Source organism: Bombina bombina, chromosome 5 (genome assembly GCF_027579735.1).
Source record: "Bombina bombina isolate aBomBom1 chromosome 5, aBomBom1.pri, whole genome shotgun sequence".
NCBI classification, from domain to species: Eukaryota; Metazoa; Chordata; class Amphibia; order Anura; family Bombinatoridae; genus Bombina; species Bombina bombina.
In genome coordinates, this window is record NC_069503.1 from 68,089,670 (window position 1) to 68,113,413 (window position 23,744).

The 23,744-nt window shown below is 40.1% G+C and overlaps 1 protein-coding gene across 1 annotated transcript in view; it reads right to left on the minus strand.

The window, feature by feature from the left end:
* Positions 1 to 293: 293 nt before the first annotated feature.
* The window catches only part of LOC128659876 (gastrula zinc finger protein XlCGF49.1-like), a 35,837-nt gene continuing 12,386 nt past the window's right edge, over positions 294 to 23,744 (minus strand). The window contains exons 2-3 of the mRNA XM_053713453.1: positions 5,882 to 5,937; positions 294 to 4,714 (exon numbers count right to left, since the gene is read on the minus strand). Coding sequence (XP_053569428.1) covers positions 3,214 to 3,957 — 744 coding nt within the window. The 5' untranslated portion in view covers positions 3,958 to 4,714; positions 5,882 to 5,937 and the 3' untranslated portion in view covers positions 294 to 3,213. The remainder of the gene's footprint in view (positions 4,715 to 5,881; positions 5,938 to 23,744) is intronic.

The following is a 23,744-nucleotide window of genomic DNA, read 5'->3' on the forward strand; positions in this document are numbered from 1 at the left end:
CAAACAGAAATCTTCATCTCTTTTCTGTTTCTGAGTAAATAGTACATACCAGCACTATTTTAAAATAACAAACTCTTGATTGAATAATAAAAACTACAGTTAAACACTAAAAAACTCTAAGCCATCTCCGTGGAGATGTTGCCTGTACAACGGCAAAGAGAATGACTAGGGTAGGCGGAGCCTAGGAGGGATCATGTGACCAGCTTTGCTGGGCTCTTTGCCATTTCCTGTTGGGGAAGAGAATATCCCACAAGTAAGGATGACGCCGTGGACCGGACACACCTATGTTGGAGAAATACACTTTTTATTTTTGTTTAGATTCCTTTAGCTGCATTTAGTGCCCTCACTCTCCACACACAACCAATTACAACATTTGAAAAGATAGAAGGATCTTTTCCCTTAGTGAGGTGTTTGGAATCCTTGTACTTCCAGCGCTCTACTCACCCAGACTCTAACCACTTCTGCTATCCAGTTAGTCTTAAATTTGGTATGTTCAAGATCATTAAGGTGGGTCTCTTGCAAGCAAATAATGTCTGCATTAGTTTTTTTTAAGGTAAGTCAGAAAGTATTTTTCTTTTGATAGGGGAGTTAATCCCTACTATATTCCAGGACAAAATGTTAATTGTCATCTAAAGAGTCTTGGTGATGAACAATGAGGTGGCCAATATGGAAGTGTCAAATAGTAAATTGAGGTTAGTCTCCAGTAGAGGTGAGCAAACATAGGAGCAGTGTATAGTAACCCAGCATGTCTCACAGTTTCAACACAATATAACAATAAATGGTAAACTAACTAAAAATCTTAACATATAAAATTTAACATTCAACCTTATTGGGTACTAAGCCATATTGGATCCTCAAAAGGAGTAAAGTCCCTGGGCCGGTCCCCCTCGATGGGGGGGGGGGTGTTGTGGTGGTTTGAGCAGGCATTGAGAGTCATTTAGTAGAATCCTGCTGCGGGGAAAACAGTGGTTGAGAAGAATCTAAGAAGGCCTGTGCATCCTGAGGAAAGTCAAAGAATCTAGGTCCTCTCAAGTTGTGTAGGCGTAGACGTGCTGGGTAGAGCAGAGTAGCTTGGCTGTTTTCCTGATGGAGGAGTGTTCACAGGAGAGCAAACTCTTTCCTACGCTTCATGACATCCGAGGAGTAATCTTGAAACAGATAAAGTATTTTATCGTTGTATAGGAGCATTTGCTATAAGTTCTCAGGAGCTGTATTTTAGATTGGAAATTAAAATACTTGATCATCACACCCTTTGGAAGGGCATTTTTATAAGCAGAAGATCTGTTGTTGCCAACTCTATGCGCTCTTTCCACTTTCATAGGTATGTGTTCAGCTGGAACTTTAAGTAGATTCGGCAAAGAGTGTTCTGCAAAATATAGTAGTTCAGACGGGTGGACAGATTCAGGCAAACCCACAAGTCTGACATTATTCCTGCGGGAGCGATTTTCCAAGTCATCAACTTTTTGATGAAGGGAGATGTTTTGCTGCTTTATATCCTTTATTTGTGTGGTAGAGGTGTTATAACCATCTTTAAGGTCTGAGATATGTTGTTCCGCTGTGGTTAGTCTTGAGTTAAATTGTTTCACTTCTGTTGTGAGGGTATCCATGCCTTTTTGCAAGTTATCAAGTTTGGCAAGAAGTAGAGAATTCAGCTGTTGTTCAGTAGTAAGTGCAGGAGCATCCGTAGATGCAGCCGTAATTGCTGATGATGGCGATGTAGTTGCAGGGTCAGAGGCCCCTTTATTCTTTCTTTCTTGGGTTTTTGCCCTATGTGATATTTTCTTTGATGCAAGGAATCTGTCCACGAACAGGAAGCGCATAAAGATATATTAGTGTAAAATAACAGGTGCCATGTAACTTAGAGATAATAGCTTGGTGTTTAACGTTTTCACAATATATTTGTGTGATCAATAAAAGTGCAATAACAGTGAGCAAAGATAAGAAAGAATTGTCTGGCATTCTGTAAAAATAGTCGATCTCTGCAGGCTAGAAAGACAAGTCAATGTCCGGGTACCAAAGCGCACAAAAGGGCCATATCTTAACGAACAATGCAACCTTAACTGATTGAACAGTATACAACCATTTTTGGAAATGTTGCAGCATCACAATTGTATAGATCCTTTAGTATATGCAGTTGGATATAAGTAGTGATGATATTGAGGAGCAGATGGTAAAATTAAGGCTGAGCCGGTTCTTATGTCTGATAGAACGGGTTGTTTTGCAGCACTTCTATTAGGCCTCAGTTATGTCTTGCAAAGTCACTTGTTTGCGAACACTCACCCTTGTTAGCGTTCAGCTTATTATCTGTAGTAGCAACTCATTCGCTATCCGGTTAAGCACTGTGTAGAAGTCAGACCAGCCATCTTGGATGTTACCCATATGGCAGTGAGTAGCCAGTGCCTGTCAGAGACTAATGGCGCTTCCAAGGTGAGGTATTAGATGGATTACCTCTCTGAGGAGAGTACTGTAGCTCTATAGTACGTCTAGGCTATGTTGGGATAGCCAAGGTCACTCAGAGGGCCGGTATGACGGATTGCCATGGTGAAGATCTCAGGAGCTCTTCTTCACACCACCATACTCTGTGCCCGCCCACCGGAAGTCCCTGGTGTTCTTGTTTATATAATTTTCTAACACTCTTTTCATATAAAGACTCATTTATTCTGTAATTATTTTCTCCCCTATGTAAATCAAATGTACAAATCCTAACACTGGCATATTAATAAACAACACTGGGGGTGCTTCAGTGTTGAATGGTTGTGTAAACTGGTCAGTATGAGGATAGATTTGTATTATTTCTGTGTCGTGTTTGGATTATTTCACATTATTATGAGAGAAACTGAGATGTACATGTATAGAGGAACAAAAGACAGCAGGAGAGCACTTCCACAATCTGGGGCTTTTATGACTGGGATCCAGAAAGTATTATTTACAATATAATCCTTTATGATGCTTTTATTTAGAGAGTTTCTCCTCTTTCTGATAATTGTAAAAAGGTTTGTACACTGTGTATAGAACGTTTATTTGTGTGTAAATATTTGGCGTTTGGTGATACCTGATTTCAATAAAAACCTTTTTCCACTTTCTAAACATGTGAAAGGTTTCTTCCCTTGTGAATCTTATCATGAGTTTTCAGATTACTCTTTTCTGTAAAACATTTTCCACACTCTGTACATGTAAAAGGTTTTTCTCCTGTGTGAATCCTTTCATGACTTTTCAGATTACTCTTTTGTGTACAACTTTTTCCACACTCTGTACATGTGAACAGCTTTCTCCTGTGTGAATCCTTTCATGCTTTTTTAGATCACTCTTGTGTAAACTTTTTCCACACTCTGTACATGGGAAAGGCTTTTCTCCTGTGTGACTCATTTCATGAGTTTTCAGATGAACTATTTGTGTAAAACGTTTTCCACACTCTGTACATGGGAAAGGCTTTTCCCCTGTGTGACTCCTTTCATGCCTTTTTAGACTACTCTTTTCTGTAAAACTTTTTTCACACTCTGTACATGTGAACAGCTTTTCTCCTGTGTGAATTCTTTCATGAGTTTTCAGATTATATATTTGTGTAAAACGTTTTCCACACTCTGTACATGTGAAAGGCTTTTCTCCTGTGTGACTCATTTCATGAGTTTTCAGATGAACCATTTGTGTAAAACTTTTTCCACACTCTGTACATGTGAAAGGCTTTTCTCCTGTGTGACTCATTTCATGAGTTTTCAGATGAACCATTTGTGTAAAACTTTTTCCACACTCTGTACATGTGAACAGCTTTTCCCCTGTGTGCTTCCTTTCATGACTTTTCAGATGACTCTTGTGTAAAACTTTTTCCACACTCTGTACATGTGAAAGGCTTTTCTCCTGTGTGAATCCTTTCATGACTTTCAGACTACTCTTATAATGGAAAACGTTTTCCACACTTTGTACATGTGAACGGCTTTTCTCCTGTGTGACTCCTTTCATGACTTTTCAGATAACTCTTTTCTGTAAAACTTTTTCCACACTCTGTACATGTGAACAGATTTTCTCCTGTGTGACTTCTTTCATGAGTTTTCAGATTATCCATTCGTGTAAAACGTTTTCCACACTCTGTACATGTGAACGGCTTTTCTCCTGTGTTACTCATTTCATGATATTTCAGAGGATTCATTTGTGTAACACTTTTTCCACACTCTGTACATGTGAACAGCTTTTCCCCTGTGTGATTTCTTTCATGAGTTTTCAGATTACTCTTGTCTAAAACTTTTTCCACACTCTGTACATGTGAAAGGCTTTTCTCCTGTGTGAATCTTTTTATGAGTTTTCAGATAATTCATTTGTGTAAAACATTTGCCACACTCAGTACATGTGTGTGGTTTCTCACCTGTGTGAATTTTGTGGTGTTATAGTTTCTTATTTGTATGAATCATTTGGCTAGACTGTAGACTTTTCCCTTCTTTAAAATGTTTTGAAAACTCAGTAAATGTGTGTGGTTTATCCTCAGGGATAATAATTTCACTAGATAAGGCATAAATGTTGTCCTCTTGTTTGATAACTAAATTACTCTCGGTACATAATGATTGCTGCACAGTTCCTGCCAATTCACCATCTTCTTTTAATATCTTTTGTGATATCCCCAATGTTTGTGAATAGTAATTAGTGTCTAAGACTTTTGGAGTTTGCGGTATCATTCTGATGCATCCTGTAGTAAAGGATAGATATGAACTATTGACGTGTTTGTCTACATAAAAAGAAAAATAAGAATGTTTATTCATTTATAATATAATCCATCTCAATAAAAAACATCTTTTTATACCCAAAAATGTCTTCCATTTTGTATTTTAAATTTATTTACCTGTAAATCACAAATTAAAAAAGGATGACAAAGAATGTAAACATTACTACATCATAGTAAGCTAAATTACTGAGTTGTGGGTGTTCCATACATGGGAACAAGGAAGGCATAAGTGCAATTATGGATGTTCCAATCTATTTAAGTGGGGCCATATTACAACTTTACAAATATATTAGTCTTTGTTTTCTAGCATTTATATGAAACAATATTTTCTCCTGAAAGAAAGGTTAAAAATCAGTTGTTTAAATATAAGTTAAATTGGATACTGCAGTATTGGTATTGTACTTCCTACTAATTCTCACTGTCAGACATTTTGTCATGTGCTCCACCCTCAGTCCTTTAGCTTCTCTTGGTCAATACTGAGTTGTGTTAAATCACACTGCAAGGGTGTGTGGGAGAGATAGGCACGAAAATGTTAATTTAAATTGTTTTCTTGGATGGAGTTATGAAAATAAAGAATTTGTGTTTACATAGAGAGATAATATAATGAGATATGTTCTTTTGGAAAATTCTTTCCGTCTAAAAGGTCCATAAAATATAGAATTACAAAACCACAGATGCATAATAAAAATACAATGCAATAAAACTAACTATGAAATTTAAAAGAACAATAGATTGCTTTCTGATAAATGCAGTTCTGCAGCTGTACCATGTGACAGCTATCAGCCATTAATAGACTCATATTTTTATATAATGTGAACTCCTGTATATGCTAAGTAGGAACCGGAGCCTCAGGTCATTTAAAAGGCTGTGTACAATTTAATAATGAAAATAAATTGCAAACAGTTATTTTACATAAAAATAAAGCTAAAGGAGAAATTTCCCATACACTTTATACTATTTTATACACCGGTAAAACAAGTCATTAGAAACACATTAAAAGGGACAGCAAAGTCACAATTAAACTTTTATGATTCAAATTTAAACAACTTTCCAATTCCTTCTATTATCAAATCTGCTTTATTCTGTTGGGGACCTTTGTGACAAAGCATATAATGCCCTATGGTGCGCTAGCTGCTGGTGGCACATACAAGCCTCTTACCATTGGCTCACCTTATGTGCTCAGGTAGCTCCCAGTAGTGCATTGTTGCTGCTTCAATAAAGGATATCTAGAAAATAAAGCAAATATCATAATAGAAGTCAGTTGGAAAGTTGTTAAAAATTATGTTCTTTTTTTATTTTTTTTTTTATTTTTTTTTATTATGTTGTCTTTTTATTTTCAAATAGATATGATATAACAGAAAGAAAAGATCATAACAAATACATCTCTGTCAGTTAAGAATATTACAGAATTACAAAATTAACAATGTCACGTTATAAAAGTATAATTATAAAAGGCATAACCCAAATGTCCTTCGCCATTTTCTTCTTTTTCATCTTGTGCTGAGAGTCCAGGGTTTTATGAAAGGCAAAGATTTCAAAAATAGTAGTGGGAGAGCAAACCCTGTTTGTGTCCAAAGTGGGCATATGGGTAAATTAACTAAGGAATCTAATGGTGACAACAATTTTGTAGCAATACAGAGATTATACATCAAAAACTGTGCTAGAGGATACTAAAAGGATAGTACAGAAAAATAAGGAAAGAAAGTAAATACGTTAGCTCAAGATGAGATAAGTGCTGCACTCACTCCGAATCAGTTTAGTTCGTGCTAGCGTTCACTCGTACTGTTAATAGGGTCTCTTTTTGGTATCTAGTTATCGTGTCTGTGATGTGTCAGGCAGTAGGTCACTAAACGGGTCTTTGCATGGTTACTCATTTAGTACCAGTCTAAATGTTACTAAAGGTGAAGGACTCCCATAAAAATTGCATATCTTGATAAAAGGGGATTTGCCCTATTCAAAGATAGTGTAGCCTTTCCAGGGTTAAGTTCCTGTGCACTAGTGTTTTCCAATCTTGTTGGCTAGGTATCTGTGTAGATTTCCACTTTTTTGGGATCAATTGATTGGCTGCATTAAGCATTATTTGGTATAGGCGACGTCTTATTTTGCATTTGATGTTAGGTGGGTGACAGAGTAAAACTAGTTCTGGACTGAGGGCCAGTTGTGTATTCAGTACTGTATTGATGCTACTAAAGATCTCAGACCAATATGATTTTATATGTTCACACTCCCACCAAATGTGGGATAAGTGCCCCTCTTGAGGGCATCCCCTCCAGCAGGATCCGGATGATTGCTTAAAAATATATTTTATTTGCGCTGGGGTAAGGTACCACCTCATCATTATTTTAATATTGGTCTCTTTTGCGTGTATGGAGTGAGTAGAATGATAGAGGTTCTCAAACCTATGGAGCCAAACTTTTGAATTAGTGTTTATGCCAAGTTCTCTGTCCCATTTGTATGTATATGATGGCAGGAGAGGGAAGGTATTTGAGAGGATGAGTTTATGTAGTTTAGAGATCTTTCCAGTGATATTTTCCCTTGAGATGCAAATTTGTTCGAAGGGGGTCAATTGGCGCGTTAGGTTTTCCCTATATTTGTGTGTTAATATGTAATGTCGCAGTTGATGAACCTTTAGCCAGGATGCCAAGAAGGGGTGTTCTAGAGAGTCCAGCTGGGGCTTAGTCTTAACAATGTGTGTGTTATCTGTCAGAGTGTATAGTGGAAGATTTTTAATAGGGTGCAGGAGGTGTGGAAAGGTTTGGTTCATGCCTGGGGGAAACTCAGAATTATCTAGGAGAGTTGTAAGCGGGGAATGCCAGGATGAAATCTTGTTTGGGGATTTACATATCTTCCTCCAGTCAGACCAAGTTTCGTTGGTGATTGAGGAAGTCGAGATGGAGTATTTATTGGTATATGCCGGGTTCCAACACACTCTATTTAAATTGTGTGAGGCCGTTAGTGCATTTTCAATTTGTAGCCATCTTTTAGCGTTGGAGTCTTCTGATTTACACCAATCAGAAATTCTCTGTAGGGATATTGCTAGTTTATATGACTGCAGATGAGGGACACCTAGTCCTCCTTCAATGGGAGGTTTGAATAATGTATTTTTATTGATTCGTGGGGGCCTCCGTCTCCATATATAGTCATTAATGATTTTCTGTAAGGTATCGAGGTCTTTTCGAATGCCTGGGATGGGAACGGTCTGAAGGATGTACAGGACTTTAGGGAGTAAAGTCATTTTAGTTGCATTAATTCTGCCTAGCCAAGAGATATTCTTGGGGAGCCAGGTGGTCGTGAGTGTTTTGAATTCTGTAATTAGGTTGCCATAGTTATAGAGACGTAGATCAGTTTTATTTGGTGTAATGCGAATACCTAAATATTTTAAATATTTTGTCTGCTGTTTAAGGGGGCATGATGAATTTAGGGTCTCTAAGGAATGTCCTGGGAGATTTATAGGCAGATATTCGGATTTGGTTATATTTACTAGGTAATTTGAAACAAGTCCAAAGCGCTCCAATTCCGAGATGGTTAATTGGAGAGAGGGGTTTGTAAGCGTGAATAGTAGGTCATCTGCAAAAATAGCTAATTTGTAGGTTTGATTGTCTATATCTATTCCATGAATGTCCCTATTTAACCGTATCTTGATGGCTAGAGGCTCTAGAGAAAGAATGAAGAGGAGGGGGGACAGGGGGCAGCCCTGCCTAGAGCCGTTTCTAATTTCAAATGAGTCAGAGAGTGTGCCATTAATTTTTATCTGTGCCGTGGGGTTGGTATACAACGTCAGTATTTTTTTAATAAAAGAGTCTGGGAAATGGAACCGTCTCAAGGTCTCCTGTAGGTATGTCCAGTCTAGTCGGTCGAAAGCTTTTTCAGCGTCAGTCGATAGAAATACAGTCGGGATTCTGTTTTGTGTGATATACTCTAGAAAGTTAAGGATTCTGACCGTATTATCTTTTGCTTCCCTGTTGGGTACAAACCCAACCTGGTCTTGGTGGATTATTGAAGGTAAGATCTGGTTCAGGCGAGTGGCAAGGATCTTGGCGTAAAGTTTAAGGTCAACGTTAAGTAATGAGATCGGTCTATTAAAGTTTGCTGGTGAAGTTTAGGGTTTGCCAGGTTTGGGTATGACAGAGATATTGGCTTGTAGCATATTGTCGGGGAAAGGGTGGGTTTCTGTGATCGAATTAAATAGGGTTGTTAAGTGTGGGACTAGATGTCTTGCAAATGTTTTATAATATAAACCTGTAAAACCGTCTGGGCCTGGGGCTTTGTTCTGTTTAAGTTGTTTTATCGCGTCTTGTACTTCTGTTGGACGAATAGGTTGGTCAAGAAGTGTGTATTGGTCAGGAGTTATTTGTGGGATTGTTATCTCATCTAAGTAGTGGCAACATAGGCGTAAATGAGAGTGGGAGCGTCTGTTAGGGAAGAGATTGTATAGTTTGTGATAGAACTTTTTAAATTCATCTGCTATGGTGTTGGTGTCTTCTATTTGTTTGCCCTGAGGTGTCGTGATAGAGTGGATATATGTGCTCTGCTGTTGTTTTTTAAGAGCTCTGGCTAGAAGCCGACCTGGTTTATTTCCCTCTGTGTAAAATTTTTGTTGGAGAAATAACAGCTGTCTCTGTGAATTAATCTGCAGAATTGAATTTAGATTTTCTCTTTTATTTTTAAGTTGTTGCAATATCGAATCATCAGAGGGATTGACCTTATGTGCGTAATCTATCTTAGCAATGTCCTTGGAAAGGAGTTCTACCTCTTCCCTGTTCTTTCTCTTTATTTGTGCTTTGGTTTTGATAAATTCCCCTCTTATAGTACACTTATGAGCTTCCCAAAGGGTAGCGATGTCTACATCCGGGGTATTATTTAATAAAAAATAAGATTTTATATGTTTCGAGAAGAGTTTTATCTGCACGGGGTCTAGTAAGATAGAGTCGTCTAGCCTCCACTGAAAAGCTCGGAGTGGAGCAGAGGGCCATTGTATTGTGCAAGACACCAGGGAGTGGTCTGACCAGGATGTGTGTGTGATATGTGATTGTTTGGTGTGGGATAAGATCAGATGGTCTACTAGAATATAATCTAGTCTTGAGTAATTTCGGTTGGGATGGGAGAAAAAGGTGAAGTCTGATTTTTGGGGATGGAAGTATCTCCACACATCATGCAATCCTAAAGCCCTAAATTTCTTCCAGATATTATTCAAGTTTGGTGTTTTAGTTCTAGTACCTGGATTTGAGCAATCTACAGTAGGATCTAACGGAAAATTTAAGTCTCCCGAAAGTATCAGGGATCCTTTGCTTTCTTTATATATCACGTCTGTAATTGTGGATATGAATTTGTCTTGGTGAGAGTTGGGGGCATAGACATTCACTAGTGTCACTGGCTTCCCAAACAATAGCCCCCTTAGACAGATGTACCTTCCCTCTTTGTCCGAAACGATATGCGTCTTGGTGAAGGGGACGGATTTATGGATTAGGATGCTAACGCCATTAACTTTTTTATGCGGGTTGGTACTATGAAAGTGTTGAGGGTAATGCGGGGAAAAGTATTTAGGAATATTTTTTGATTTAAAGTGGGTTTCTTGGAGCATTAAGATGTGGCCCCCTTTGCTGTGTAGGTCTTTTATGGCCATTCTTCTTTTATTGGGGCAGTTTAGACCCTTCACGTTTTGTGTGATAATAACTAGATCTTGTGACCTGTGCTTATTCATTGGTGTAGCGTGGGAAAAGAAGAGCTATGAGACCTATTCAGAGCGAGAGACAGTATGAGTGTTTCAGAGCGAGTACAGCATCCAATGAGAGCGAGATTAAAGAATTCACAGGAAAAAAGAAAAGAAAGAGAAGTACAAAATATAAACAGTACATTTTTAACGTTCATCTTAACTTACAGGAGAAAATCTCCCAACTGAGTGAAAACAAGAATATAGAGTTATACAATTTTAACAGTTAACCATAAATTAACAAGCAAGTCCTCTTAATGAGGACTGCACAGGGAACAAGGTGGATATTACCTTAATATGAAGGAATAGACCTGCAGTCTATGTGGGAACTGTTGCAGTGCAATACTCATGAACGCCCCAGTTTTGCAAGTGGGCTGTGGTGTTTGGTCCTATTGCACAAAGAACCAAAGCAAAGACACAGAGCAGCATAAAAAGGAAAGTGAAATTACATTCTGAAATTTATTGTCAGCTTTTTTCTCCCATTGAAGATTGTCTAGCAGGCAAAGGTCCTGGTGTCTTCCGTTGGAGAGCTTGGATCCATTCCCTTTTTTGTGGGAGTGGAAGAGACCCAATTGCAGTTTGTGGTGTTTCCTGGTGGGCCGGGGGGACTTCTATCAGAGGGGGGGGATGTCTAGTTCCATGCAAATAGACGATATGTCCTTGATGGAGGAACAAGAGAGTCTTCTGCCTTTTCATAATATTATCAGGTGGAAAAGGAAACCCCATCTATAGGGTATGTTCATTTTCCTCAGTAGCATTGAGTGGTTTAAGATCTCTTCGTTTGGAGAGTGTTCTTTGAGAGAGGTCTGCGTACACTTGAATGTCAGCATTTTCATATCTGATGGGCTGTTGTTCCCTGGCCAATTTCATTAATTCCTCTTTCACTTGGAAATTTGTGATCCGGATTATAACATCCCTTGGTGGTTGGCCGGTTTGTGGTTTGGGACGTAACGCCCTGTGAGCTCTATCAATGTCAATTTTTGTTGGCTTCTCTTCTTTCTTTAAGGCAGTGAAAAAATCTTGCAGGTATTGATCCAAATCTGCTGTTGTGATGGCTTCAGGGATTCCCCGCAGCCTAATGTTGTGACGCCTGCTGCTATTCTCAGCATCGTCGAGTTTGTCTTCAAGCTCAGATATACTTGTGCCTTGCTGCTGGATGACACTTTGCAAATCAGAGATAGCTTCTGTGTGTGCTTCCTGGTTGTTTTCAAGAGTTTCGACTCTATGGCCTATCTCAGAAATGTCTTTTTTAAGGTCAGATATTTCTTCCTTAATGCACTGTTTAACCTGAGTGATTAATGAGGAGAAATCTTTTTTTGAGGGTAGGGAGTTGAAAAGAGCTGTGGGAATTGTAATATTGTCAGGTGCAGGATCACATTCAGACTCAGAGGAGCTTTGCCCTGAGGTTTGACCTGGGAGATCAGCATTTGCAGAGTTAACATCCTTAGTTTCTAGGGTCTTGAAGAAGGTGTTGACAGTGTGAGAAGTAGCTTTAAGCTGCTTATTGCCTCTATTTGGTTTGCAGCCTTTTTTGGGAGACATTGTGTGCTTCAAGTGCAGCTGCAAATGTAAAAAGCAGGTATGTCCAGTGTCTGAAGCTTAGTGTAAAGGATGTAGAAATAGGTGGTCTTTGAAAATTGTTAATGATATTTCTGCTGATGGCTGAATAGTTGCTTCGTTTTACACTTTATTTTGTAACAGGGGTTCAATTATGTATTGAAGAAAAGTGTTTTTAAATTTTTACTGAGTATCAGGTCATGTGACCTCGGCTATGAGTGATATTACCCCCTCCAGTCTTTTCTACCAATTTATGCCACAAAACATGCTGTTCCAAGCCTTGTGAAAGTCATATAGCTTTATGTATGCATTGTATAGTAGATCACTTAAATTGGTGGTTCAAGCGTTCCTATTATGTGCAAACTGGTCTCTTACCGGAATTCCTCATAGCCTGTCTGCTTTGCTTTCCTGCTCTGTGAGGTTGCTGCGTGTGAGTACTTTAGCCTAGGCTGCGGCCTACCACGGAACCGGCCCCCAGTTTGATAGTAAGTGATCGCAATGCGATCGTCTAGTCAGGTGTAGAGTTGGTTAACGGCAGGTCCGCGGCAGTGATCCGTAAGAGTGTAAGTCTTTTTATTTACGGCAGCAGCCCCAGTCTTCTTTAACTATGTTGGCGAACTCGGTCCATGCAGGAGCGCAGATCATCCGGTGTAGCGGGTGTTGCGACTTAAGATTAAGTCAAAGTTCCTCTAACATAAGGAGCGATATGTCCCCTTACATCCCTGCTATATTTTTTGCTGTTATTTAAAGCTAGCATTAGCCCAAGACGTCTTCACTCAGATGGGGCTCAGGAGCTCTACAGAAAAGCAGCCATCTCCTAGGCTGGCTAGCTCCGCCCCCCTTTATTTTATTTTTTAGGAAAACAATTGTTTTTTTAATTGTAATAAATAAAAACAGGCACTTCTACATATAATACATAAAAATATGTAATAATTTTGCTTGAAAAAATGATATTCTATATTTAAGGATTGCACCGATACCAATACTAGTATCGGTACCGATACCAAGTATTTGCATGAGTACTTGTACTTATGAAAATGCACCGATACTTATACCGATACCTCCAGATCTTACCTATACACGATCTTGCTACGTTTTTTCAAACTGCATGTTCCCATTTCCTTTTAAGATGGAGTGGAGAGTTAACTAAAAATTGTTCCCTTTTGCTCTGCCAATACAAATTGCTGTTATTTGTATTATAGTATGTCAGAGCAGTGCTCCAAAAGCTGCTACTATACAGCTGGAAGCCAACCTGGGAGAGATCACTGTACCTCATTCAGACAAACCCCTGAAGTACTGGGCAGTTAATAAACTGAGATTTAATGGCCCAAAAATATCTTTCTGCCCCATGTAGTAGTGTGAAAAGTGAATGACTGTTCTGCTTAGCGTCAAACGTCCTTACTGATGACAGAAACAGACTTATAGCTGAAAATGCAGAGATGATTCTGTTCCTTAAAAATAACTTGCCACTAAATTTTGGAAATTATTCTAATTGCTACATTGCCTGTTAAACTGCTAGTTCTCATCTTGCACAATTATGCTCAAAACATACTGTACTCTGCGGGACATCCTTAGCTTATAAATTATATATTCTAATTTAAATAATGAAAAACATTTGGGGTTTCTTGTTATTTTAAGGGGAAACCAAATGTACAGGACACTGTCCCTTTAAGTCTGTGATCATGTGACATAAACAGCAGCAGCTGAAGGTGCAGAATACACTTACTAAGGTCTTAACTAACAACAAGAATCATCAGTCACAGATCAGTGGGATAAACGTTCTGATGATAAACAGGTGCAGCTAATAGAAATAAGAAATGTATTATAAAATAACCTCATTAGAAATAAAATATGCAGATCACAAGATATTTAGGTGGCCAAGCACATAGTGCTGGACTACCTATTTTTATTTTTAGGATTATTATTATTATTTATTAACTTTCAATTTATTTTCAATTGCCCTTAACTGCTTAACTGTTTGTACAAAGCTCTTGAAATGAGGTATACTATTACAGCCTATTGCCCTGCTGCATCTCATGTAGAGCTGCAACAACTAATCGTCATAATCGATAATAATCGATTATGAAAATAGTTGTCAACGAATCTCATAATCGATTAATCGGTTTGCAATTAGTTGGTCTGTGCACAACACCAGCTGCTTCACTCCAATGAACTCCTGCACATGGTATTGTGTTTTATGGTTATGACCTTAGCCTAAAGGACGTCTACAGATGTCTACTTTTCACTTTTTCAGGACAGTATAAGCTTACAACTACCCCTGGCTTATATGCAACCCAGAAATAATAGTCATCATTTGGATTGTTTATATTAAATCTGGTGATTTGGAACTATGCTTTTCATGATATAGTGCCAAGCTTGTTATTTACACCTAGCCCCTAGATTGATAGGAGATATTTAAATTGATGTGCACTATTATCTGTTTGCACAATTATTAGCGTATTGCTTGCTCTTGCTGATTATATGTACTGTATAAATAAATGTGTAAGGCTTTGTCCTGTTATTGATATACAGTCCTTAGTAATTTTTGATTTTGTTTTTATTGTTTTTTTTTATATTTTTAATAAATTGTGATAATATGTACCAGATTCAACCTTTATAAGTATATATTCGTTATTTTTAGAGCGCACTAGATATTTCCCCTAAGCTTATAGCTGGTTGTTTACCATTGCATATAGATATTCAAGATATTTTTATGTTAGAATGAAGTCAAGGGTTACTTTATTGAGAGGCCCCTTACCAAGGTAGAAAACACTTAGCATTGGTGAAGAGCTAACAAAGATAAATATCCCACTTTGGTGAAATTGGCAAAACCCTACTTAACCTCAACAGCCTTTTCTCTGCTGCAGGAAATATAGCTGCAAACAGAGAACCAGCCTTAGCCAGAAGCATGTGGACATGTTGAGATTTTTGCATTTCAATGCAAAGTTTCTGAAAGAGTGAATAACAGAATGTTATTAACAGTGATAGTCTAACTCTTTCTAGTTCTACCTCTTTTCAAACAGTTTGTGGTTTTGTTTAATTATAAAACTGTGCTCTGCTGCTTAAAAATTGAAGAAACAGTTGTGTTAATGTAAAGTTTTATTCTGAAGTTTATATTTGTAACACTCATTATGTGGATTTTATTTAAAACTTAGAAAACTATTATTGATTCTGTTTTTATCCGATTAGTCGATTAATCGAAAAAATAATCGGCCGATTAATCGATTATGAAAATAATCGTTAGTTGCAGCCCTAATCTCATGCAACATTGAACTCATAGGTCATAAGGTTAGGCAGCCATATTGCTTTTTGCGACAGATTTTGAGAAACATGTAAGCTTTAGCTCTAGAACTGCTTATGTTACAACTTTGAAACTTGCTGTGCTTAGTGCTGCTATGACTGATATTTCCTATTGCTCAACAGAAGTGTCTTGAACACGTGATGTAGCAGCCATTTTGCGAATATCTTTAAAAATCTTCTCTTAAACCGCTTAGTGCAATAAAGCACAATTTCGTACATATACTCCTTGAAAGGTCCTATACCAAGTTTGTTCAAACTGTGATTTTTTCCATAATCAACATGGCTGCCATGAGACATTAACCTTTTTATCGACATTTAATTGCGTAAATTTGCACTTTATGCATTTGTTTTAACAATATTTCAGTGTAATAGACACATGACTACACAGTCATAATTCGCACTGCGCAGTCGCCTTCATGAAATAAAACATTTGCAAAATTTTCATGAAACTTCTGTAAATTGTAGAGGTCTATAGTGAGCATTAGTATGTGCAATTTGAGAGCCTTACATTGCATAGCTTGGCGGCCATTTTGTTTTGTATGCGTTTTTTAAAAGCTACAAAAATCTTCTCCAAAACCGCTTATGACACAGGAGTGAAATTTTGTTTATAGAGTTATCTTATGACCAATATTCAGATTTGTTCAAGAGAAGTGGATACGTCATGTTGTTTGGCAGCCATTTTGAATTGTTAAAAAATGCTTAAGGATATTTTTAAATAATAAAACAAAAACTGTTTTACAAAAATGCTTTATTTATGCCATGTTTATTGACATCTATGGTTAGCACTACTGTGCATAATATGGAGGCTGTATATCACATGATCTGGCAGCCATTTTGTTTTAAGCAAAAAAAATTAAAAGGAAATTTATGCTTAACCTGATAAATTGATTTCTTCTACGATACGACGAGTCCACGGATTCATCCTTACTTGTGGGATATTATCCTCCTGCTAACAGGTAGTGGCAAAGAGCACCACAGCAGAGCTGTATATATAGCTCCTCCCTTCTCTCCACCCCCAGTCATTCGACCGAAGTTATAGGAAGAGAAAAGAAAAACTAAAAGGTGCAGAGGTGACTGAAGTTTTGAAAACAAAAATATAATCTATCTAAAATGACAGGGAGGGCCGTGGACTCGTCGTATCGTAGAAGAAATCAATTTATCAGGTAAGCATAAATTTCCTTTTCTTCTATTAGATACGACGAGTCCACGGATTCATCCTTACTTGTGGGATACAATACCAAAGCAACAGGACACGGATGAACGGGAGGGACAAGACAGATACCTACCTAAACGGAAGGCACCACTGCTTGAAGAACTTTTCTCCCAAAAATAGCCTCAGAAGAAGCAAAAGTATCAAATTTGTAAAATAGTAGAATGAGCAGTAACCTTTTTAGGAGGCTGCTGTCCAGCAGTCTCGTATGCCAAGCGAATAATGCTTTTCAGCCAAAAAGAAAGAGAGGTAGCCGTAGCTTTTTGACCCCTACGTCTTCCAGAATAAACAAGAAATAAAGAAGATGTTTGACGGAAATCCTTGGTTGCTTGTAAGTAAAACTTCAAGGCCCGAACCACGTCCAAGTTATGTAACAGACGCTCCTTCTTAGAAGGAGGATTAGGACACAAAGAAGGAACAACAATTTCCTGATTAATATTCTTATTTTAAACAACCTTAGGAAGGAATCCAGGTTTAGTACGCAAAACCACCTTCTCAGAATGGAATATAAGATAAGGCGAATCACATTGTAATGCAGAAAGCTCAGAAACTCTTCGAGCAGAAGAGATAGCAACTAAAAACAAAACTTTCCAAGATAAAAGCTTAATATCTATGGAATGCATGGGGTCAAACGGAACCCCTTGAAGAACATTGAGAACTAAATTCAAACTCCATGGTGGAGCAATAGGTTTAAATACAAGCTTGATTCTGATTAAAGCCTGACAAAAAGACTGAACGTCTGGGACATCTGCCAGACGCTTGTGTAGTAGAATTGACAAAGCAGAAATTTGTCCTTTCAAGGAACTAGCTGATAATCCCTTCTCCAATCCTTCTTGGAGAAAGGACAAAATCCTAGGAATCCTAACCCTACTCCATGAGTAGCCCTTGAATTCGCACCAATACAGATATTTACGCCATATCTTATGGTAAATCTTTCTAGTGACAGGCTTGCGAGCCTGAATCAAAGTATCAATGACCGACTTAGAGAATCCCCGCTTAGATAAGATCAAGCGTTCAATCTCCAGGTAGTCAGCTGCAGAGAATTTAGATTTGGATGTTGGAACGGACCCTGAATGAGAAGGTCCTGTCTCAACGGAAGTTTGCACAGTGGCAGAGAGGACATGTCCACTAGATCCGCATACCAAGTCCTGCGTGGCCATACAGGCGCTATTAAGATTACCATAGCTCTCTCCTGTTTGATTCTTGTAATCACACGAGGCAGGAGAGGAAATGGTGGAAACACATAAGCCAGGTTGAACGACCAAGGTACTGCTAGAGCATCTATCAGTACAGCTTGGGGATCCCTTGACCTGGACCCGTAACGAGGAAGTTTGGCATTCTGACGAGATGCCATCAGATCCAATTCTGGTGTGCCTCATAGTTGAATCAATGATGCAAACACCTCCGGATGGAGTTCCCACTGCCCCGGATGAAAAGTCTGACGACTTAGAAAATCCGCTTCCCAGTTCTCTACTCCTGGTATATAGATTGCTGATAGATGGCAAGAGTGAGCATCCGCCCATCGGATTATCATTGAAACCTCTATGATCGCAAGAGAACTCCTTGTTCCCCCTTGATGATTGATATATGCTACAGTCGTTATATTGTCCGACTGGAATCTTATGAATTTGGCCAAAGCCAACTGAGGCCACGCCTGAAGCGCGTTGAATATTGCTCTCAGTTCCAGAATATTGATTGGTAGTAGAGACTCCTCCTGAGTCCAAACACCCTGAGCCTTCAGGGAATTCAGGACTGCACCCCAGCCCAAGAGCCTGGCATTCGTCGTCACTATCACCCATGCTGGCCTGCGGAAGCACATTCCCTGGGACAGATGATCCTGTGACAACCACCAAAAAAGAGAGTATCTGGTCTCTTGATCCAGAGTTATCTGAGGAAATAAATTTGCATAATCCCCATTCCACTGTCTGAGCATGCACAGCTGAAGTGGTCTGAGATGAAAGCGAGCAAACGGAACGATGTCCATTGCAGCCACCATTAATCCAATGACCTTCATACACTGCACCACTGATGGCCGAGGAATGGACTGAAGTGCTCGGCAAGTATTTACAATCTTTAACTTTCTGACCTCCGTCAGAAATATTTTCATGTCTACCGAGTCTATTAGAGTTCCCAAAAATGGAACTCTTGTTAGTGGAACTAGTGAACTCTTTTCTATATTCACTTTCCAACCGTGAGTTCTTAGAAATGCCAACACGATGTCCGTGTGAGATTTGGTCAAACGATAAGTTGATGCCTGGATCAAAATATCGTCCAGATAGGGTGCCACTGCTATGCCCCGCGGCCTGAGAACCGCCAGAAGGGACCCTAGCACCTTTGTGAAGATTCTGGGAACTGTGGCCAACCCGAAGGGAAGGGCCACAAAATGATAGTGTTCAACCAGAAAGGCGAACCTTAGAAACTGATGATGATCCTTGTGGATAGGAATGTGAAGATACGCATCCTTCAGGTCCACGGGGGTCATATATTGACCTTCCTGGATCATTGAAAAAAACAGAATTTATGCTTACCTGATAAATTACTTTCTCCAACGGTGTGTCCGGTCCACGGCGTCATCCATAACTTGTGGGAATATTCTCTTCCCCAACAGGAAATGGCAAAGAGCACAGCAAAAGCTGTCCATATAGTCCCTCCTAGGCTCCGCCCACCCCAGTCATTCGACCGACGGACAGGAGAAAAAACAGGAGAAACTATAGGGTGCCGTGGTGACTGTAGTTAAAGAAAGAAATTCATCAAACCTGATTAAAAAACCAGGGCGGGCCGTGGACCGGACACACCGTTGGAGAAAGTAATTTATCAGGTAAGCATAAATTCTGTTTTCTCCAACATTGGTGTGTCCGGTCCACGGCGTCATCCATAACTTGTGGGAACCAATACCAAAGCTTTAGGACACGGATGAAGGGAGGGAGCCAATCAGGTTACCTAAAGGGAAGGCACCACGGCTTGCAAAACCTTTCTCCCAAAAATAGCCTCCGAAGAAGCAAAAGTATCAAATTTGTAGAATTTGGCAAAAGTGTGCATTGAAGACCAAGTCGCTGCCTTACATATCTGATCAACAGAAGCCTCGTTCTTGAAGGCCCATGTGGAAGCCACAGCCCTAGTAGAGTGAGCTGTGATGCGTTCGGGAGGCTGCCGTCCGGCAGTCTCATAAGCCAATCGGATGATGCTTTTCAGCCAAAAGGAAAGAGAGGTAGCAGTAGCTTTTTGACCTCTCCTCTTGCCAGAATAAACGACAAACAGAGAAGACGTTTGTCTGAAATCCTTTGTTGCTTCTAAATAGAACTTCAAAGCACAAACTACATCTAAATTGTGTAACAAACGTTCCTTCTTTGAAACTGGATTCGGACACAAAGAAGGCTCAACTATTTCCTGGTTAATATTCTTGTTAGAAACAACCTTTGGAAGGAAACCAGGTTTAGTACGCAAAACAACCTTATCTGAATGGAACACCAGATAGGGCGGATTACACTGCAGAGCAGATAACTCAGAAACTCTTCTAGCAGAAGAAATAGCAACCAAAAACAGAACTTTCCAAGATAACATCTTGATATCTATGGAATGTAGAGGTTCAAACGGAACCCCTTGAAGAACTGAAAGAACTAAATTCAGACTCCAGTGAGGAGTCAAAGGTCTGTAAACAGGCTTGATCCTGACCAAAGCCTGAACAAAAGCTTGAACATCTGGCACAGCTGCCAGTCGTTTGTGTAACAAGACAGATAAAGCAGAAATCTGTCCCTTTAGAGAACTCGCTGATAATCCCTTATCCAAACCTTCTTGGAGAAAGGAAAGGATCCTAGGAATTTTGATCTTACTCCATGAGAATACCTTGGATTCACACCAACAGATATATCTTTTCCATATTTTATGGTAAATTTTTCTAGTTACAGGTTTTCTGGCTTGTACCAGAGTATCTATCACAGAATCCGAAAACCCACGCTTAGATAAAATCAAGCGTTCAATTTCCAAGCCGTCAGCTGGAGAGAAACTAGATTTGGATGTTCGAATGGACCCTGTACTAGAAGATCCTGTCTCAAAGGTAGCTTCCATGGTGGAGCCGATGACATATTCACCAGATCTGCATACCAAGTCCTGCGTGGCCACGCAGGAGCTATCAAGATCACCGAGGCCCTCTCCTGTTTGATCCTGGCTACCAGCCTGGGAATGAGAGGAAACGGTGGAAACACATAAGCTAGGTTGAAGGCCCAAGGCGCTACTAATGCATCCACTAGAGTCGCCTTGGGATCCCTGGATCTGGACCCGTAGCAAGGAACCTTGAAGTTCTGACGAGACGCCATCAGATCCATGTCTGGAATGCCCCATAATTGGGTCAACTGGGCAAATATCTCCGGGTGGAGTTCCCACTCCCCCGGATGGAATGTCTGACGACTCAGATAATCCGCCTCCCAGTTTTCCACTCCTGGGATGTGGATCGCAGATAGGTGGCAGGAGTGATCCTCCGCCCATTTTATGATTTTGGTCACTTCTCTCATCGCCAGGGAACTCCTTGTTCCCCCCTGATGCTTGATGTAAGCAACAGTCGTCATGTTGTCTGATTGGAATCTTATGAATCTGGCCTTTGCTAGTTGAGGCCAAGCCCTGAGAGTATTGAATATCGCTCTCAGTTCCAGAATGTTTATCGGGAGAAGAGACTCTTCCCGAGACCATAGACCCTAAGCTTTCAGGGAGTCCCAGACCGCACCCCAGCCCACTAGACTGGCGTCGGTCGTGACGATGACCCACTCTGGTCTGCGGAAGCTCATTCCCTGGGACAGGTGATCCTGGGTTAGCCACCAACGGAGTGAGTCTCTGGTCTTCTGATCTACTTGAATCACTGGAGACAAGTCTGTATAGTCCCCATTCCACTGTTTCAGCATGCACAGTTGTAATGGTCTTAGATGAATTCGCGCAAAAGGAACTATGTCCATTGCTGCAACCATCAACCCTACTACTTCCATGCACTGAGCTATGGAAGGTCGTGGAACAGAGTGAAGAACTTGACAAGCGTTTAGAAGTTTTGACTTTCTGACATCTGTCAGGAAAATCTTCATTTCTAAAGAATCTATTATTGTCCCTAAGAAAGGAACTCTTGTCGACGGAGACAGGGAACTCTTTTCCATGTTCACCTTCCACCCGTGAGATCTGAGAAAGGCCAGAACGATGTCTGTGTGAGCCTTTGCCTTTGCCTGAAAGAGACGACGCTTGTATCAGAATGTCGTCCAAGTAAGGTGCCACTGCAATGCCCCTTGGTCTTAGAACCACTAGAAGGGACCCGAGTACCTTTGTGAAAATCCTTGGAGCAGTGGCTAGCCCGAATGGGAGAGCCACAAACTGGTAATGTTTGTCCAGAAAGGCGAACCTTAGGAACTGATGATAATCTTTGTGGATAGGAATATGTAGATACGCATCCTTTAGATCCACGGTAGTCATAAATTGACCCTCCTGGATTGTAGGTAAAATCGTTCAAATAGTTTCCATTTTGAACGATGGCACTCTGAGAAATTTGTTTAGAATCTTTAAATCCAGAATTGATCTGAAAGTTCCCTCTTTTTTGGGAACTACAAACAGATTTGAGTAAAACCCCATTCCTTGTTCCACAGTTGGAACTGGGTGTATCACTCCCATTTTTAACAGGTCTTCTACACAATGTAAGAATGCCTGTCTCTTTATTTGGTTTGAAGATAAGTGAGACATGAGGAACCTTCCCTTTGGGGGTAGTTCCTTGAATTCCAGAAGATAACCCTGAGAAACTATTTCTAGTGCCCAGGGATCCTGAACATCTCTTGCCCAAGCCTGAGTGAAGAGAGAAAGTCTGCCCCCTACTAGATCCGGTCCCGGATCGGGGGCTACTCCTTCATGCTGCTTTGGTAGCAGCAGCAGGCTTCTTGGCCTGCTTACCCTTGTTCCAGCCTTGCATCGGTTTCCAAGCTGGTTTGGTTTGCGAAGCATTACCCTCTTGTCTAGAGGCTGCAGAGTTGGAGGCCGGTCCGTTCCTGAAATTGCGAAAGGAACGAAAATTAGACTTATTCTTGGCCTTGAAAGGCCTATCTCGTGGGAGGGCGTGGCCCTTACCCCCAGTGATGTCTGTGATAATCTCTTTCAATTCTGGCCCAAAAAGGGTTTTACCCTTGAAAGGGATATTAAGCAATTTTGTCTTGGAAGATACATCCGCTGACCAAGACTTTAGCCAGAGCGCTCTGCGCGCCACAATTGCAAACCCTGAATTTTTCGTCGCTAATCTAGCTAACTGCAAAGCAGCATCTAAAATAAAGGAATTAGCTAACTTAAGTGCGTGAATTCTGTCCATAACCTCCTCATACGGAGTCTCTCTACTGAGCGACTTTTCTAGTTCCTCGAACCAGAACCACGCTGCTGTAGTGACAGGAATAATGCACGAAATAGGTTGCAGGAGGTAACCTTGCTGTACAAAAATCTTTTTAAGCAAACCCTCCAATTTTTTATCCATAGGATCTTTGAAAGCACAATTATCCTCGATAGGAATAGTAGTGCGCTTAGCTAGTGTAGAAACTGCCCCCTCGATCTTAGGGACTGTCTGCCATAAGTCCTTTCTGGGGTCGACCATAGGAAATAATTTCTTAAATATAGGAGGGGGGACAAAAGGTATGCCGGGCTTCTCCCACTCCTTATTCACTATGTCCGCCACCCGCTTGGGTATAGGAAAAGCGTCGGGTGCACCGGAACCTCTAGGAACTTGTCCATCTTGCACAATTTTTCTGGAATGACCAGGTTGTCACAATCATCCAGAGTAGATAGCACCTCCTTAAGCAGTGCGCGGAGATGCTCTAATTTAAATTTAAATGTCACAACATCAGGTTCTGCCTGTTGAGAAATTCTACCTGAATCAGAAATTTCCCCATCTGACAAAACCTCCCTCATGGCCACTTCAGATTGGTGTGAGGGTATGACAGAGCAATTATCATCAGCGCCCTCTTGCTCTACAGTGTTTAAAACAGAGCAATCGCGCTTTCTCTGAAATGCAGGCATTTTGGATAAAATATTTGCTATGGAGTTATCCATTACTGCCGTCAATTGTTGCATAGTAACAAGCATTGGCGCGCTAGAAGTACTAGGGGTCTCCTGCGTGGGCAAAACTGGTGTAGACACAGAAGGAGATGATGTAGAACTATGTCTACTCCCTTCATCTGATGAATCATCTTGGGCAACTTTACTATCTGTGGCAGTACTGTCCTTACTTTGTTTGGACGCTATGGCACAATTAT